The 20,596-nt window shown below is 46.9% G+C and overlaps 1 protein-coding gene across 1 annotated transcript in view; it reads right to left on the reverse strand.

Moving 5' to 3' along the window:
- The window catches only part of EIF2B3 (eukaryotic translation initiation factor 2B subunit gamma), a 479,361-nt gene that overhangs the window by 339,883 nt on the left and 118,882 nt on the right, over nucleotides 1–20,596 (reverse strand). Inside the window, exon 4 of the mRNA XM_086952297.1 lies at nucleotides 3,879–4,038. Within this exon, the coding sequence (XP_086808423.1) occupies nucleotides 3,879–4,038 (160 nt within the window). The remainder of the gene's footprint in view (nucleotides 1–3,878; nucleotides 4,039–20,596) is intronic.

The raw sequence follows: 20,596 nt of genomic DNA on the forward strand, positions 1-20,596 counted from the left end.
ATAAGAGTCTTCATTAATGTTATAATTCTTTGAGGAAGGTCAGTAATCAGCTGCTCGGGTTTAGCACCACCAACTTGTCGAGCATCCGCCGCTACAATGGCAGCCCAAGCACCACCTAATTCATTTGCGTGATTTTCCTGACGAATCTTAGCCCATACCGGTTGCGGTACGACATTGCCGAACAACATATCGATATCGGCAAGATTCATTACTGTAGCATCTACAAGCTGCGATAATTCTTTGTAATACCCTGCAGGATTCTTGCGAGGGTCAGGCAAAGATTGCTTCACCTGTAACACTTCCGATCTTTTCCATGGGAGATGTATCCATACTCTCTGGAAAAACGGCGGGATCGGAGGGTTAGCTGCAGGATTACCTGGCATCCAAACTGGCGGAACTTCCCGCATAGGATACTGACCAGACTCATCTGTCTGTCTTTCGACATCCTCAACAAACAAGGCTTGAGGTATAGGAGTGGGACGAAAAGATAGCAACCGTTCAACAGCACGTCGAACATTAGTATCCACTATCAGCCCAGTCGAGAACTGAAGCTGTAGATCAGACAAAGCGGTCAGCACCTCGTCAGGTGCGTCGGCCGATATCTGATCACGAAGGACCTTACACATTTCCTCGAACACAAATCTTTGGGTTGGTATATTGAACTGACAAAATGTGTCGAGTACAACACGCGGTGGATTTCTAAGGGGGTGCGTCATCCAACCCATCGCCATATTATATAGCGAAGCACGTTCCCTATTACCAGGAAGCTGACTACGTCTCTGAGGACCATCTGAACCAGCGGACCCAAGAACAGGTCCGAGCGAATGAAAGAAGCTAGCCGCAAGAGGAGAATTACGACTACGAGTAGAGGGAGAAGTATAGGACGCAGGACTAACAAGTGAAGGAGTAGAAACAGAAACAACAGCAGGGGTTAACAAAGCAGGAGCAGTAGCGTGAGCAGGAGTATGTGGAAGCGGAGGAGCAGTAGGAATAGAAACAGACGAAGGAGCAGGAACAATCGGAAGAACGGGTGCAGGTTGAGGAACAGGCAAAGGAAGAATAGGTGCAGGAACAGGTACAGGGGGAATCACAGGGGCTGTGGTACCCTGTACGTACGGAGGTGGCGATTTCATAAGATAGGAAATTAAAGGATCCTCAACTGACTCATCCTTCTTCTCCGGCTCCGTAGGCAAAGTAGGATAGCATTTATCTATAGTCATACGCTGTAATCTGTCAAACACTTCCTTTTCCCTAACCTCCTTATCATGCTGAAACTGCTCTGCTTTCTTTACAATGGTACCAGCACTATCTCTCTGATTTCGTTTAGTCTGTCTGATTTCTTTCTGTCGGGCTTCTTTACGCCACAACCGAAAGGCATCAAACATGGCCGGCCTTGACTTTTTCGCGAACAATTTAACCTCTAGATTATCTAAGATCGGGGCCTCGAAGCTACCATGTGGTGGCCAGCGAAGGTCACCATCTTTCTTCGTATATTTGATCCAGTATTCATTAAAAGTAATCGGGCCTAACCCATGTTTGCTATACAGTTCATACGGGGGAGTTCCAACCGGAGGTATCGGACACGAGTCCTCCAGTCGGGAATCCGTACCACAAGGCCTGAAACAACTAAACAAAATACTGCGACCAGGCATCTTGCACACTAGCCGAGTTTCACAAACTTCAAGGGTTACGGGATTTACCAAGTCCCAGCAAAGAACAAAACCCTTGGTTTTTGGCGGCTGCAGTCGTCAAACAACACAACAAAGTACGCTAGCAAAGTGTCACCGACAAAAACACTCACACAGCGTTAACAACAAAAACACTCGCTAAAGTGTCAACAACCAAGAACTCTGGGAGCGACCCACAAATACTTAACTCAAAGATCGATGGCGTCTCCAGGAAGGCCCGTCAATCGTCTCGCTCTACCAAGGTCTACGCCAGGCGCCAAAACAGGTCTACAGTCAGGGCAGCAGTCCGTCGCAGCCGTCAGGAGGCGGGAATCTTCGCGGGAAAAGTCTTCGGGCCACTTATTTCGACAACAGGATCGATGAAGCGGAGTGCACCTTCCCTCGGAGATTTCACACGAAGTTCCTCACGATCGTCGGGCTTGGACCGGTACCACTGATGCAGCCCCACGTTGGGCGCCAACTGAAGGACTGGGTTCTTTAAGACCCAGCGGTGCCAGGGCACAACACCTGAAACCTTCGTGGGTAACCTGCTCCGGCGTACGAATCACAGAGACACGGGACACTTCCTTCGGCGTCAAAGATTCAAGGTTTATTTGCTGCAGGGAACACAGAAATCACGACAAGTACAACTCGTGCAACTTGGGGAGACTGCTTCAAATTGGTTCTGTGGATCGCTCCTTTTATACAGTTTTTACCCATAGGACAACATGGTACACAAAGGTTTACAACCCGGTTCCCACCATTTTCCCCCAGAGGGGTCGCTTTGGTCACTTTGATACACATAAGGTCCGGAACATAAGTGCGGAAACATTTGGCGGTTCCCAACTGTAAAAACCCATCTTCCCAACATTAGTGCATTCCAATCGGCAGTAAACCAGATCGAAATAGGAACAAAGACAGGTGCAGAGGAAGACGGAGACAGTGGGGAGATCGGAAAGGGTGTAAAAGGGGAGGTATCGGGAAACACGAGATACAGGCATCAAAGGGACGTGCCTAATGAGATGCACGGCTGAGACAATAAACCGGCACGGCGAGATGGGCCTCGAGCAGGGCCATCTGCCTTACAGCATCATCCCCCTCGTCATAAAGACACTTTCAAAGAACATGTGTCTTCCGCAAATATCTTGGGAGTCCCAGGGTCGCGAAGCGGACATCGTCCGTTCGCTGGCTACTTTGAGGGCAAGAGACAAAATGGATGCCGTATCTAAGATGGAACCCGTGGGTACAGATGAAAAACCCACATAACAAACGAACGGTTTAAGTTAGCACAGCGAAACTGCGCACACTTACTAAACTCGTCATTTGCGGTTCATAGATACCAGACTCGACCATATTCGTGCGAGTCGAAAACACCACTTATAATTGTCACGGAACCTCAGGGGCGAGAACTTCAAAGAATTAAAAGTGGTTTTTGGACCTTTTTGAATGTTTGGGGTGGGGTGGGAACTGAATCTTTATGCAACAAAGGAGGTCAGGAAGAGCTAAGGCAGTGCTGCACTAGACATCAGTGTCCTGTCCCGAGTGTGGAAGGAGAGGCCCTAGAAGAGGTAGGAGCATGGTCTCCGGGGCAGATCAAACATGGACTCGCGGCCCACAGTGACCAATTGCAGAGGGCTCCCTCACGACAGAAAAAGATCTGGCTTGACTGCGGGGAGGAGGTGGGCCTGATGCATGGAAGCAGGCAGCATATGGGCAACAACTTTGAGAATTTTCTAAGGGGATGGGAGAAATAGCGAGGAGGCTCTTTCTTGTGGTCTTTGTCCAGTGAAAAGAGAGGTGGGTGTTGACCCTGCAAATACATAGTGGGCGGGCCAAGCAGTGCAGTCTATGATGGCGGACAGCTGCACTTGGCAGTCGAAGAGAACTCCCAAGTCCCTAGAATAGGATGTCGTGCCTGAGAACTAGGACATTTAATGTGCAAACTGATACAACCATGACCATCTGCTTCCATAACAGCACTCAGAAGCCACACAACAGCCAACGAGAGTCCATTTCCTATGGTAATAGAAAGAACGGTGCTAAAGTGTGCCTTCTTCCCTCGAAAGCTTACACAAATACACGTACCCATAGCAGAAGGTGGGACACACCTCCTGGCGGCGCTCACAGAAACATATACCACACTGGCACAAGGGGTGAGCTGGAACGTCCCGCCCTTCAGAGCATGTATGTCACACTATGCTTCCTCCTTACCAGGCTTTCGTTTTCCTTTCTGTCCTGGCACCGGCTCAGTAGTTTCGTGTCCTTTTTGCATCAACATGGAAAGAGTAGCATCATGTGCTCGGAAGAGGTCAACCACCTCGTGCAACGCAACATCGGTGATGAGGTCACAACTCACCACCAACACATCGCTCTGCAAAGGAAGAGAGGAAACACAACGTATTAGATGTTGCCAGGAAGGACAAGTCCTGCACCTGCACTTCATAAGGAGCGGCTGCACCTCCCCTATGGTGGAGGAGCTTTGCCCCGCCAGCAGCGGCGGCTGAAAAACTTGAAAAGAAAAAACGATAATAAAGCATGCCTATTCTCGTTTTATTTTACTCCTACCGCGGAATCTAGGGGCAGAGCCATGGGGATGACAGTTAAGAGAGGGTGTGGTAGGTGAATTGTTGTCAGTGGGCAGGGTGGTTTAGCCGCCCATCTCAGGCCAGCCAAGCCGTCATGCGCACTACAGCGGCTTCCAACCCGAGCTGGGTTGCCGGGTTGGAGACAGCAGGTGCAGCCTCCCAGTGTCCTTGGGAGTGCAAATCGAGGGCACTCGGGCCAATACTGAGGCTGTTCTCATGCTGTGAGCGCAGTGTCAGGATTGGCCGCAGGATGGTCTCGGAGCCTCTGTCTGCATTGGAGCCAGAAAAGCGCAATGTGGCGCGATTCAGGTAAGTTGTTTTTTTTATTTGATTTTTAGTTTTGTGCCTCCCCTTCCCTGCCACTTTGCCCCACCTGCCACTTTGCCCCGCTGCAGACAACGACTGTTATCATTGATAACGGCTGCTGAACCCCATGCTGTACAAGAAGCAAGAAACCATGCTAGCCTTGGTCTTACCGCATAAACACCTGTAACACTAGTTCTCCCATAGAGATGTGCATGATCTCATGTGTCAGTCTGCAGCAACCCAAGTCAGGGTAAAAAAATATTTTCTCGCTTTTTTAAACTCTTGTCTTCCCTATGAGGACTTGACTGAAATGTGCCTAAAGAAATGGAGGGGAAGTCTAATTAGAGCTTACATCTGGAGTTCTTTCCACACTATCTGCATGGCCCAAAGCTATTGATGGCACCTTTCTTCTATTTGTTCCTTCTCCTGAAGGATTATGTGTTGATACTAATCACAAGGCTCCCAGGTCCGAGGGCATGCATTACAGGGAAGTAACCTTTTTGGTGCTCACATCAGGAGTTACTACTGGTGGTCGAGGAAAACCGACTTTGTCACGAGTTTGAACACTTCCGTATGACTTGTGTAACACTGCATCTTCCATTCTTATTTTTTATTTTTTTTAAACGCAGTAATCAATTGACAGATTTTTTAGGGGGAAATTCTATCTGCTAACACAGGCCCGTTTTGCTACTGGTGCGTCACACCTCTAGTGCCAGTGCTACTGTAAAGGTTAAATATTGGTTATAAAAATGTTATTAAAAAAATGCTTCATGGCAAAAATGCCAATCGAAAGGGCTGCATCAAAGTACATGGAAAAGAAGACCTCAATTCCTTCTCTGGGCAGGATTCTGTCTAGTGCTGTAATGTTAGATCATTACAATTCTCTAGATGACAGTTTTACTCATTCATAATAAATTTCCAGAACTACCAGATTTTTGGGAATGATGTTGAGAAAGTCCTTTGGTCTACACGATTGCTTTCGACATTTCCACAACAGAACCGGACAACCCCCTGGTCGGGGGCCAAAGCACAGGAAAATGACCAGACTCTCAGTTACCTGACTGAGGGTCACATAGCCACGTTGATTATTGAAATATGACGTTAATTTTACATGGATTTTTTAATGTATAGAGCAATTACTTTTTATAGTAACAGCATTGTAGTAGATACAATTGTTTTATTCCAATAATCACTGTACCACTATCATTAAGCATAGTTCGCTCAATATAAATGAAATGTATAAATAATATTTTGGTAAACTTAAATGCCATTTGCTCGGGGACCATTTTTTATTTCCCTTCGTGAAAGACCTCCGTTCTTACATTAGGTATCCCAAGATTTTCTTCACAAAATACAGGGGTTATGCCTCACTTATGATCACTGGCTGGCTAGCCTTGATGCCGAGAGTTTATACACGAGCATGAGACACTCTGACGGTTTGAGAGCTTGCCAATATTTTTTGAAAACCCGCAACATACATCTCTCCTTGACACATGCACGATACTCTCCATGATTGAGATCTGTTTAACTGGGAATGTCTTCATGTTTTCCAATTAGTATTTTAAACAATTACAAGGCACATCCATGGGCACCTGCTTTGCCCCGGCTATGCCAACCTGGTGGTTGACTGGTGGGAACAACAGGAGCTCTGGGGCAACAAGAATGAACTTTGGATCAACAATGTGAGCATTTGGCTCCTATATATTGATGACATTTTCTTTGTCTGGGACGGGAACGAATCAGACCTGAAATCTTTAGTTAACACACTAAATGACAACAACATGAACCTCAAATCTACCATGCACCACAGTAAAACCAGTATCGTTTTTTTAGATCTCAAGTTGGTGGCTAACAATGGTATCATTCAAACAGAATTATACAGAAAAGAGACTGCAGGTAACTATCTTACATGCTTTGAGCTGTCATCCCCCGAATTTTAGATGGGGAGTCCCCTTTAGAGAATTCCTAAGGGCCAAAAGACACTGGCACCGCTGAAAGTTACCAACGCACCAAGCAGGAGATGACATGTCGTTTCTGTAGGAAGGTACCTCCTGACTATGGTTGCCCCCAACTTTTTGCCCTGTGTTTTAGCTGGTTTTTGACATAGTCGACCTGGGACCCTGCCAATCAGGACCCCAGGCCTACTGCTCTCTCTGTAAAATGGATTCCATGTACCTTAGGTACATTTCCAATTGGTACTGGGCCACCTTATCAGACCCTGTAACTCAGGGCATAGGTGTACCCAGGGCCTACCAGGGGCTGAAGCATGTATTATGCCACCCCTGGCTGGCCTCCTAAATTTGACACAACTGGCTGCATGACAGCTGGGGCAAAGTCGTGTAATCACCCTTTGCTGTAGATATAGTATACCTATATCTAACCCTAAAAATGGACACACAGATTCCTATCAGTCACTCCTATGGCAGGCCTTGACAATCCTGAAGACAGAGTGCTTGGAATCATGTGAGATGGTGCTCTGGCATGAGCTGAGCCTGTCTACAGCTTGCGGAACCAAGTCCTAATAGCTGTTCCATGATATCGCATACCATATACTCTTAAGTGCATTATAATCCTCGTGGTTAAATGCTATCTTTGGTATTGCTTTATCAAAACATGTCGAGTAAGAAGTCATACGAATTGGAATACTAACCCCTCGCCAATTCTGGCGACGGGGTTAGCATTCCACCCTTCTAGAGGGACACGACATGTATGTAACCGTGAACCCCGGTTAAAGTTAAACGAAGCCTCAGCTCCACAAAATGGATGCTGCCACCACAGACACGAGTCTGACCCCCTGCAGCTGGGAGTCCTACCAGCGAGGGGAGCCTGGACAAAGGGTTTCCTGTCAGGGGCGGTGCTAGCACCGTCCCAGACATGGTTTTGTGTATCCTGGGTAGGCAGGGCTTTTCAGGAAGGTGACTGCTGAGTGGCACCCCGGTGCTCACTACGCATAGGCCGGTCAGAACCAGTTCCAGGGGCACACCAGCCCCTGGCCTGGGGAAAGTCCGGCATGGGAGAGGGGTGTAACCACCCCCCTCCTAGTCCCACCCATAGGCAGGACCTAGTCACCGGGTCAGCCCCCTTTTTTAGTATAAAGATGGGAGCGGGCCCCCTGTTCAAATTAGATCATCTTTGGAATCAAGACCCGACTTTCTGCGAAAGACATCAAGATTTCCTTCTTCAAGATTCTCCCTTGTGGCTAAGGAGTAGTCACCCTGCATCCGCAGGCACCATCCTAAGAACACTGCGGTCTGCTGCAAGTCCTTCTTCACGAATCCGATGACCCAGCTCGACGAGACCCGGCTTCCCTGGCACCTCTGACCTCTACTCACCTCTACAGCAAAGCTGAGAACTGTGAGTGCGACGAGACCTCGAGGGACCGACGATCGCCAAGACTGCACGACTTCTTTGCAACAAGCCCACCGTGTGCTCCACTGGTGAGTGCTTTGGGGTCCGAGAAGCCCCAACCCTGAGCAGCTCCAGCACCGAAGATCAGCCCTCCAGCATCTCCACGATCTGCGTGGGGCCCTTCTGCTTTTGCGTGCTCACCGCGCTGTGTGGCTACTAGCCGGCTGGCTTGTGGCCTTCTTCACGACGCCCGACGACATCACTGCTGCTGGTCTGGTTGCTCCAGACTGGCCCTTGCTTCCTTCTTCAAGAGAGGCACCCCGACCCTCCTGGTCCACTCCAGACGCCATTTTGAGTCCACCGCGTGGGCTTGAATTTGCCAAGGCTTTGTTGCCCAATCCTGGGTCCAGCGACGCCGACAGCTTCATCCATCGTGGGACAGCTCGCTCCACCATCCTGGTCGCCGACAACGCCTCCTGGTCCGTGAGATCTGCGAGCACAGCGTCACCCACTCACCTAGTCGAGGTGGCTACCATCCGGTGCCCTCCTGGTGCCCACTGACTACTGGCTAGTAGTCACGAACTTGGTCCCCTCTGCTTTCAGGTGTCATCTTCCTTCGATCCAGGCTTGGATCCATCGAACTTTCTTCACTGGTCGCCTGCCAGCAACTTCTTTCTTCCAGGCTCCTGGTCCGGCAACGAGGATTCCCGACGTCTTTTGAGACCTATGCAGCTGCAGCCCCTGGGCTAGGTAACTTCGGCATTTCGGTGCCCCAGCATAGCCTCACTATCCAAGGGTCAGGATCCACTTTCGTTTTCTCCCTACCAGGTCGGGTTCGCCCGAGAACACTAACTTTGTCATTACTAGCTACCATAGACTTTGTCCCGCATCACGCGTGAGAGTGCACACCCTGCACCCAAGTCCCCTAGGCCTCCTGTAAGTAATCTGAAGGTTCTATAGTCAAGACCTAGCGATTCCAAAGCCTATTAGTACTGTACTTACCCGCTAGTAATTTCGCATTCCACTTTCAGAGTATATGGTTTTCCGTGCCCCTCGGGCATTTGTATATACTGTGCTAACTTAAGTATTTTCGTAAGAGTTTTGTTTTGTGCTTAGTACCCTGTCCTCATAAAGAGTACAGGGCTGTTGTGATTCTTAATAAATATCTTGTTTATTTTCATAACACTTGTGTGGTGTCCTTTCACTGGGTATTCAAGGGGTATATGTGTGGTAAACAGCTGGCTTAACACGCCCTCTCGAGTCTTTAGCCTTAGACTGCTCGTATCCATGCTACTAGGATAGCTGGTCTATAAGGTTGACTTACAACCAATCATCAATAAGGGTTGCTGGACTGATACATAGTGTTCACTAGAATAGTGAGCACTGCATATCAGGCCACCTTCTCACATTGGTGAGCAGCGGTTGGGATTTGAGCTTGCTGTTTTACCACACGTATCCTAAGGATATCTTGTTGAAAGATCACATAAGTACTGTTAGGTACATATAACTTAGCTTAGAATACTCTGAGTTCTACTGAACCAGCTGTTGCAGCTCCTCAAGGCTTAGCACACCTTGGTTGCAACTCTTAGCAAGGGATCAGTAGGCAAACACATAGTGTAGGTAGGTGCATCACTTACACCACACTAGAAACAGTATGTCAGACAAAGGAGGAAACTCTGAGTCTCCCCTTGTGTCAGTGGACCCTCCACAGGTCCTCCCTTCCAGATATACTGTTCTTAGCTTCCATGAGTTACGACAGGTGTGTACCTCTAGGAAGATAAAACAGGGGTCTAACCCCACAACTTCCTTTCTGATTGGTCTCTTAGAGACTTATGATGCCAGAAAAGCTGAGAAACTTCTTAGCTCTTCTAATCCAGATGGAAGCATGCCTCCCCTTGAGGGAACCAGAGGAGACCCTGACCTAATCCACCTCTCAGCTGAGACTGAAGAGGGGGAGGAGGATGAGGATCCCTCTGGGGATGAGGCAGATAAGGGACAGGTAGAAGTCAGCAGACTAACCAGGTCCAACTTAAGCAGACATGAGATTGGTACTGGGGGACCCCTGGGGCCACTCTCAGGTCAGCTTAACATTGGGAATGGACGAGCCAGATCTCTATCAAGAGGCTCTGGCAGATCTATTCAAACCAATGGCTCTCAAAGCTCTTCTCACAGAGGGATGACTTCCCCTCAGAGGAGAGTGTATGAAGCTAAAGAAAGGGCAGTCAATCTGAGGATTGAAAGGGAAGAACTTGCCCTGGCCAAACAGAGGCTTGCCTTTGCTAGAGAGCAACAGTTAAGTGGGGTAGTCCCCACTGGTGGCAGCAATGTACCTAGCAATAGGGAAAGGAGTTTTGATACAAAGCACCTGAATAAGATAGTGCCCCCCTTTAAACAAGGGGATGACATCCACAAATGGATTACTGCTTTGGAGAGGGCCTGCACTGTGCAGGGTGTTCCCCAGAGTCAGTGGGCAGCTACCTTGTGGCTCTCCTTTGAAGGTAAAGGTAGAGATAAGCTCCTCACTACTAGAGTGGAGGATGCTAACAATTATCAAGCCCTGAAGAATACACTGGTTGATGGGTTTGGTTTAACCACTGAGCAGTACAGGATGCTGTTCAGAGACACCCAGAAAACTCAGTCTCAGGATTGGACTGACTTTGTTGATTGTGCCACTAAGGCTTTTGAAGGCTGGCTACTGGGTAGTAAGGTTACTGATTTTAAAGGATTGTACAATCTAATTATGAGGGAGCAAATCTTAAGTAATTGTCAGAACCAGCTATTACACCAGCACCTGGTAGACTCTGATCTGACCTCTCCACAGGAATTGGGTAAGAGGGCAGACAAATGGGTCAGAACCAGGGTCAGGCCTAAGAACCAGGGTGGTGACCAAAAGAAGGAATCAACCAAGCCTCAAGAGAAGGGTGGGGATAAATCCACAGAGAAGACTTCCCAAGGGCCCCAAAACTCCAACAAGGGTGGTGGGTCCCAGAACACTTCTCCCAGAACCCAAAAGAAACCTTATTGCCATACCTGTAAACAGGTGGGCCATTACAAAAGTGATATCAGTTGCCCTAAAAATAGCAATAAGGAAAACATACCCCCAGGTAATACTCCCAGACCTCCTGTTACCACTAGTGGTAATCCCCCAGGTGGTTTGAGTGCCCCCAAGAATGTGGTGGGCATTACTTTGGGAAACCAGGTGGACTATGGCCTAGCCAGGTTCCCTGAAACAACTCTTGTCTGTGAGACTGGCTTGGGGTTTGCCAACTTCACTACTGGTTCCCACATTTTGGGAAAGTATAGACAGGAGCCCCTTATCAATGATCAGAAAGTTGAGGCATACAGAGACACAGGGGCCAGCATCACCATGGTGATTGACCATCTGGTCCCCTCTGCTCAACTGACCCCTGGTTTCACTTACCAGGTGACAGACGTTCATGGAGTGAAGAGAAGGCATCCCATGGCAGTAATTGAACTCAGCTGGGGTAATGTCACAGGGCCCATGAGAGTGGCAGTGACAGACACCCTACCTGTAGATTGCTTACTGGGGAATGACCTGGAAATCTCAACATGGGCTGAGGTGGAGCAAGAAACTCACTTCAGAATGATAGGCCTACCCAGAAAGGTTAGTGGGGCAGTAATAACTACAGCCCCAGTCCAAGCACCATTCCTCCCTGAAAAGGTTGGAAGAGCAGTGGTAGCCACTGCCCAGGCTCAGACAGACTTTCCTGAACAGGATAGGAAGGCTGTGACAGTCACAGCCCAAACACAAACTGAGTGCCCTCCTGAAAAGGTTGGCAAGGCTGTAATGGTCTCAGCCTTTACTCAAACAGATGATAGTGTTGTGAAGCCTGAAACAATGGATCACTCCACTCAGACAGAGAGCATTGAGGAGGAAGAGAGATCTCCCTCCCACCAGACTTTAGGCAAGGATCAGCCTCCTCAGGGAACTGATCTGACCCCTTGTGAAGGAACTGCCCCAGAGGTAGTCAGGCCTAGCCTGGCAGAGCCCCTGATGTCAGTGGACCCTTCCCAGGTGGGACCCAGTCTGGAGCAGGTAACCTGCCCCTCTCTACCCTGCCTCAGTCAGCCCAGGGCTGAAGAGGTCAGGGAGGCCAGTGTTGGACCCCAAAGGGCCCCCTGTCCAAAAGAACTCCTTAATCAGCAGATTAGGATCACTGAAGCTGGTAAACCTAGCCAAGTGAAAATAAATCAGACTCCTGAGGGATCCCCCTTAAAAGTAGTTAGGGACCTCCCACAGTTGGACACTGTTGGGCACAGCCAAACATGGGGCCTAAAAACCCCAGACCTGACCTGTCCCTCCAGTAAGCCAAACAGAGGGACTCAGCCTCCAGCTTTAGGTAGCCAGAGGCTGACCCTGAGAGCTCAGAGTATCTCAGCTAAAGAAAGAAAGGCACACATGATGGATGGTGATTGGAGGAAGTTGAGCCCAAAGGTAGAGGAGACTCACTTCAGCACTCCATCCCAGCATCAGCCTTTTTCTTTCCCAAGACACACCAAAGACAGAGATTCCCTATGGTGGAGACCCTCAGATACCCTTAGGGTGAGGGGTTGCCTAGTGGACCATGACACAGGGGGAAACCAAGCCAGAGCTGGTCCTTCCTTATATGGCCACTTAGGTAATAGAGGCTTACCTGGACAAGGATAGCCTTATCTCCTTTCGTTTGGGGGGGGGGGGGTTGTGTAGGAAGGTACCTCCTGACTATGGTTGCCCCCAAATTTTTGCCCTATGTTTTAGCTGGTTTTTGACATAGTCGACCTGGGACCCTGCCAATCAGGACCCCAGGCCTACTGCTCTCTCTGTAAAATGGATTCCATGTACCTTAGGTACATTTCCAATTGGTACTGGGCCACCTTATCAGACCCTGTAACTCAGGGCATAGGTGTACCCAGGGCCTACCAGGGGCTGAAGCATGTATTATGCCACCCCTGGCTGGCCTCCTAAATTTGACACAACTGGCTGCATGACAGCTGGGGCAAAGTCGTGTAATCACCCTTTGCTGTAGATATAGTATACCTATATCTAACCCTATATATGGACACACAGATTCCTATCAGTCACTCCTATGGCAGGCCTTGACAATCCTGAAGGCAGAGTGCTTGGAATCATGTGAGATGGTGCTCTGGCATGAGCTGAGCCTGTCTACAGCTTGCGGAACCAAGTCCTAATAGCTGTTCCATGATATCGCATACCATATACTTTTAAGTGCATTATAATCCTCGCGGTTAAATGCTATCTTTGGTATTGCTTTATCAAAACATGTCGAGTAAGGTGTCATACGAATTGGAATACTAACCCCTCGCCAATTCTGGCGACGGGGTTAGCATTCCACCCTTCTAGAGGGACACGACATGTATGTAACCGTGAACCCCGGTTAAAGTTAAACGAAGCCTCAGCTCCACAAAATGGATGCTGCCACCACAGACACGAGTCTGACCCCCTGCAGCTGGGAGTCCTTCCAGCGAGGGGAGCCTGGACAAAGGGTTTCCTGTCAGGGGCGGTGCTAGCACCGTCCCAGACATGGTTTTGTGTATCCTGGGTAGGCAGGGCTTTTCAGGAAGGTGACTGCTGAGTGGCACCCCGGTGCTCACTACGCATAGGCCGGTCAGAACCAGTTCCAGGGGCACACCAGCCCCTGGCCTGGGGAAAGTCCGGCATGGGAGAGGGGTGTAACCACCCCCCTCCTAGTCCCACCCATAGGCAGGACCTAGTCACCGGGTCAGCCCCCTTTTTTAGTATAAAGATGGGAGCGGGACCCCTGTTCAAATTAGATCATCTTTGGAATCAAGACCCGACTTTCTGCGAAAGACATCAAGATTTCCTTCTTCAAGATTCTCCCTTGTGGCTAAGGAGTAGTCACCCTGCATCCGCAGGCACCATCCTAAGAACACTGCGGTCTGCTGCAAGTCCTTCTTCACGAATCCGACGACCCAGCTCGACGAGACCCGGCTTCCCTGGCACCTCTGACCTCTACTCACCTCTACAGCAAAGCTGAGAACTGTGAGTGCGACGAGACCTCGAGGGACCGACGATCGCCAAGACTGCACGACTTCTTTGCAACAAGCCCACCGTGTGCTCCACTGGTGAGTGCTTTGGGGTCCGAGAAGCCCCAACCCTGAGCAGCTCCAGCACCGAAGATCAGCCCTCCAGCATCTCCACGATCTGCGTGGGGCCCTTCTGCTTTTGCGTGCTCACCTCGCTGTGTGGCTACTAGCCGGCTGGCTTGTGGCCTTCTTCACGACGCCCGACGACATCACTGCTGCTGGTCTGGTTGCTCCAGACTGGCCCTTGCTTCCTTCTTCAAGAGAGGCACCCCGGACCCTCCTGGTCCACTCCAGACGCCATTTTGAGTCCACCGCGTGGGCTTGAATTTGCCAAGGCTTTGTTGCCCAATCCTGGGTCCAGCGACGCCGACAGCTTCATCCATCGTGGGACAGCTCGCTCCTCCATCCTGGTCGCCGACAACGCCTCCTGGTCCGTGAGATCTGCGAGCACAGCGTCACCCACTCACCTAGTCGAGGTGGCTACCATCCGGTGCCCTCCTGGTGCCCACTGACTACTGGCTAGTAGTCACGAACTTGGTCCCCTCTGCTTTCAGGTGTCATCTTCCTTCGATCCAGGCTTGGATCCATCGAACTTTCTTCACTGGTCGCCTGCCAGCAACTTCTTTCTTCCAGGCTCCTGGTCCGGCAACGAGGGTTCCCGACGTCTTTTGAGACCTATGCAGCTGCAGCCCCTGGGCTAGGTAACTTCGGCATTTCGGTGCCCCAGCATAGCCTCACTATCCAAGGGTCAGGATCCACTTTCGTTTTCTCCCTACCAGGTCGTGTTCGCCCGAGAACACTAACTTTGTCATTACTAGCTACCATAGACTTTGTCCCGCATCACGCGTGAGAGTGCACACTCTGCACCCGAGTCCCCTAGGCCTCCTGTAAGTAATCTGAAGGTTCTATAGTCAAGACCTAGCGATTCCAAAGCCTATTAGTACTGTACTTACCTGCTAGTAATTTCGCATTCCACTTTCAGAGTATATGGTTTTCCGTGCCCCTCAGGCATTTGTATATACTGTGCTAACTTAAGTATTTTCGTAAGAGTTTTGTTTTGTGCTTAGTACCCTGTCCTCATAAAGAGTACAGGGCTGTTGTGATTCTTAATAAATATCTTGTTTATTTTCATAACACTTGTGTGGTGTCCTTTCACTGGGTATTCAAGGGGTATATGTGTGGTAAACAGCTGGCTTAACACGCCCTCTCGAGTCTTTAGCCTTAGACTGCTCGTATCCATGCTACTAGGATAGCTGGTCTATAAGGTTGACTTACAACCAATCATCAATAAGGGTTGCTGGACTGATACATAGTGTTCACTAGAATAGTGAGCACTGCATATCAGGCCACCTTCTCACAGTTTCCATGCCAAAAAATATCCAGGTAGAGCACTTAAACAGGCTGATGAGAAAATAGGGAAAGTGAAAAGAGAGGAAGCCCTATTCCAATAACCATGTTCTAGAACGAAGAAAGAAGGACAGGATGAGCCCATAAGACCCATTACTGAATTCAACAGCCAAGTAGGGCAGCTCAGGAAGATCTTTTAGTCTAGATAGGATATACATAGACAGGATCCCATAGACAGGAACCCGCAGTTGGACACACTCCATCTGTAACATTTCAGAAAAATCTATTACTGAGAGATCTATTAGTCAAAGTCATCTTCTTCCCAAAGAAATAAACTGGCCGAAAACGCTGCAACTGTAAGGCATGTAAGTTTAGCGAAAACGTCATGGAGGTTACACTGAAAAGAATCCACAGGACATGGAGGATCCCAAAATTCATCACATGTGGCACTGATTTCGTGATCTACGCTATCAAGCGTCCGTGTAATCTCTGGTACATAGATTTCACTACCTTTCCCGTCAACTAATGTGTACTTGAACACCTTAGAGCTATTACAAATAGGGATTTCAGCTACAGCACAGCCAAACATTTTAATGAGCATCATGAGAGTGACTGTACGAAAGCCAGATTCTTTTGTCTAGACAATGTCCCAAAAAATCAAAGAGGAAGCAACTGCATATCTGCCCTACGCAGATTAGAATCTCATTTTATTCTACAGACTGGCAGTATGTTCCCTAATGGTATGAATAATTGTACTCACACTTATAAACCAGTGATGAGGTCTCCCTGTTAGAACTTTATCACCTGTCATTGTACTAGTCATTTTCTTTTGAGTTTTCATTTATTCTTTCTAGAGCATGTGGTCTCACTTTGCACAAATGTTGAAGAGTAACTCTTCATATGGGTCTTTGATTGCATATGAAAGACATTATTTGAGACATTAAGGACATAGTTCACTAGAATGTTTCATGTATTTTAATGATGTTCTATGTTCTCTCCTTTAGGGACTACAATATGATGCTGTCATGAACATATCACACATTTTGATATAAAGCTACTGCACTGGAGCAGAACGGCGTTCTAGGTATCAACGACTGCTCCATAGTCACTATTGTCTGTGGATGCAATGACTGCATGAAGTTGGCACTTTTAAGAGGTATCACAGTGTGGTACAGCACTAAGACCGGAGAGGCCAACACAATCTGAATATGCTTGAAGACAGATATATTAGCTACTTTATCAAATGTGTATTTGAATTTGGGTACTACACCATCATTTTTTGTCTGCTTCACTAGAAGCGCCTGCAATCGCCTTAGAGAACTTTGTCACCATTATCTCACAACATTATATGAATTAGAAGAAGAACTGCAAAGTAATGAACTTTGTCCATTGTAACGGTGACTGCGCTATATAAAAGCCTGTAACATATTACCATTAGTGAATGAAAATGTGAATTCACCCATGTTCCGATTGTAATTTACTTTTATCTATTGTTTAGCACTCTCTTGTATATATGTATGTCAACGTTTTGAAAAAACATAAGAAAAATAGCAAAAGAAAAAATAAGTAAAACAAGTAAAAAAAAGTGAAATAATTATGCTGCGTTGTGCGGGCCACCAGATTTGTTCACCTTTTAAGGAGCACCATGATCACCTGTTAGGATCATGTGACCAAGACCACAGCTGTGGTCGAAACTCGTCTGTTTGTCTTCCTGAATAAATAAGTACTATCAACACTCACAACTGGTGTGGCTCATGGATCTTTGCTGCAACGCAGATATATATATATATATATGTATATATATATATATATGTATATCACGTCCAAACAACTGTACATTTGCCTTGCCGTGTCTCTAAGTTCATAAGTTCATCTATGTATAACCAAGACATTGTTTGTTTCCTGCCTTTAGAGTCTTTCTGGTACAATTTCAGGACAATGTCTTACTAATATCTTTATGTTGTCTCCATCATGAAAGGGTATTGGCTCATCTGGTTTCTCTTATTTGGAATATGCAGCTGTTTTGTGTTTAGTTTAGTTATTTGTGCTTATTGCACTATGAAGTAGGGGCCAACTATCTGGGAGATACCAGATAGATAAAGGTGCTGCAGTTTGGAAACTATGTTGCAGTAGACGTAGGCAAGAATGTATTGTATCCACACAGGTGTGAAATTAGTTGGAAGTATTTCAATTAATAAGTGGAGGGTTTGGGAAAATTATGTCACACATATTTGGTATCATGGAAATGGGTTGCTAAACAGCCACTTGGCCTTTGAATGTCTTTGGGGACAAATAAAATCTTTTGAGCCCGATAGATAGATAGATAGATAGATAGATAGATAGATAGATAGATAGATAGATAGATAGATAGATAGATAGATAGATAGATAGATAGATAGATAGATAGATAGATAGATAGATAGATAGATAGATAGATAGATAGATAGATAGATAGATAGATAGATAGATAGATAGATAGAGTGAGGGCGATAGATAGATAGATAGATAGATAGATAGATGGATAGATAGATAGATAGATAGATAGATAGATAGATAGATAGATAGATAGATAGATAGAGTGGAGGCGATAGATAGATATATAGATAGATAGATAGATAGATAGATAGATAGATAGATAGAAAGATAGATAGATAGATAGATAAATAGATAGATAGATAGATAGATAGATAGATAGATAGATAGATAGATAGATAGATAGATAGATAGATAGATAGATAGATAGATAGATAGATAGATAGATAGATAGATGAATTTGTCAACTTCCGCCACTTTATGCAAAGTGTTCTGGAACTCTCAGGACTCGCACGCTCTGCTCAAAATGAATACATTACTTAATAAACAAATAAGCGCTTCAATGCATATATCAGTCGTTCATCGACGGGCCAGCTTGTCATCCGCTTGGGATGGTTAAATGAGTAGCGTCGAGGAGAGAAATACCATCAAATGTTAGTACAGCGCTTAGGAGAACACTGTATTCGAAGCGCTATAAAGAGATTCTCGTTACCTCATTAGATCTCCCACTCCCAGCTGTTTTACTGTCTCCGTGTCCGGGCAGCCCCATTTGTGTGAGCATTGAATACGCATAGGGGTTATTTTAGCAGGGGCGGTTTCTCCTTGAGGGCGTCGGGGCTCCGCCCCCTTAACTTTAGCTGGCACTCGTCAAAAAAGCAAAGTGTGTTGTGTTTCACTGTTTTGTGTTAGAGACACAGTGAACACACACAGCCTAAAAATGCATGATAGTTTCTTATTTTTTATTTCAGGGTCGGGGGTGCGCACACACTACCTGCGATGATTCATTCTGCAGCGAGGCTGATGCTGAGTGGCAATGTCTACAGCTTTTGCCGGGCTGACGATCTCACAGCCCTGGGGCTTGTGATGTCATCAGCTCGGCAAAAGCATGGAGTTGCGGACCAGTCTCCACCCCCTGATGCCGTGGGGATGAAATCAGCCCTGGGCGTTTTGCAGTGAAGCCCTGTAATCCCGGGGCTTCACGTCAATCAGGGAATGGAGAATTGGTCACACCACCCATTCCCAACTCGTCACTGTGACGAGTTGGGAAAGGGTGGGGTTAAGGCTGTAAACAGACTGGAAGCTGAGAAATCGAGTCTGCGCAGACTCGAGATGGCTGTTTCCAGTGATTCACACGTGGGTTGGTTTCAGAGCAGACAGAAACCAACTTGTGGTCGGACATAGGTCTCGTAATGAGCAGGCGAGTTTAGTTGTTTCAGGTATTTGTTTTATTATTGTTTAAAAAAAAAAAGTTTCGTTCATTGTGGCCTCACATGACATCTACCCCTTTTCACACTCTCTTCTTCCTCCCACATTCCAGCGCCTGTTGAAAAATGACGAGTCCCCCCCCCCCCTCCCCTTGCTGTTCACTCGCTCCTTTCTTTTCACACTGGCCCTCCTGCACACATTGCCTGCCAGCTCCGTGATAATCTGCGGTATTTTCTGCAATGGCCCGGTTTTAGCACTCAGTAATTACATATTGCTGTGGGTGCCAGAGGGTGTCCTAGTTCACACACCTATATCATGGGCCTTGGAACACGTGTAAAATCACAGCAGCTCACTGATGGACTACTGACTGTTCGTGAACTCCCTGACATAATCAGTCATTATCAATTTTATTTAGGAGTTTTATAATGCACGTTGTGTTGGTTATTTTTTCCTTATTTTAGAGAATTTATGTAATATATCTACATAATTAGGTGTCTCTTTCACTTATCAAATAAATAAGACAAAAAAGCAGTGTGTGTCTGAACAGTAAGTAAAAAGTACACCCAATGACAATTTGAGATAACAAAGTAGGGTTTTGAGAGCCCTTTGGAACTTCATCAGGATGAGCAGCTGTTTGATATTCCCTGGTGACGAATTCAAAAAGTCAAGCACATATATAGAAAATGTATGGTCCCCTATCTTTGGATTCCAGAACATGGACTGTTTAATAACTGCCTGATCAAAGAGTCATTATAGGAAGACCCCACTGAAGTTTTCCCATAAGTACAAAAAACAGACAGGTTTGGTCAATATATGGAAACCAGACACTAGTGATACAAGGCCACCTTCCAAAATGCTATCCTGTTTTGTTTCAAAACCATTCTTGCTGCAATTTATCTGCAAAGTAAAGTTGTTTACCCTAGCACTCCTTGACACCTTCCAATATGGTAATAGCGTAATATCGCAGCTACGGGTTATTATTCTGGGTCAAATATACTACAACGTGGCCAGAAATAGGCGCCTAAAGGGTTTTCTCCAAAGTCATCCAGAACAATTAGTTTCTAAAGTTGCCTACAGACATGGGCTGAGGTAGAGAAGAAAACCCATGCAGCTCACTGATGGACTGTTCGTGAACTCCCTGACATAGTTTCTTAATCTTTGACAAGCAGTAGGTGTAACAGTTCAATCCCTTTGTTGTTTGGTTGTTTCTACATTCAATTGGATGCAATATTAATACTTCCCTAGTGATTTCCTTGGTTTTCTCGCCAATGATGAAATTAGCATTTGAATTTTCTAATTTCTACTCCCCTTATTTAATTTCGTTCATTAACATGGCTTTCACTGTGCACCACAGCTTGCAAACAACACTTCACCCTCTGAGTTTATGTATGCATGTACTTTGCATTTCAATAGGCAAAAGCAAAAGCCAATACCCTGACTGGTTTTCATTATTATTAGAGCTTTCTTTCAATTTAACTGTGAACTTAAACGAATAACCAGTGATATGGCTGCTGTGGAAGGCCTTCAGTGGTGTAGTTG

Source organism: Lissotriton vulgaris, chromosome 1_1 (assembly GCF_964263255.1).
Source record: "Lissotriton vulgaris chromosome 1_1, aLisVul1.2, whole genome shotgun sequence".
NCBI lineage: Eukaryota > Metazoa > Chordata > Amphibia > Caudata > Salamandridae > Lissotriton > Lissotriton vulgaris.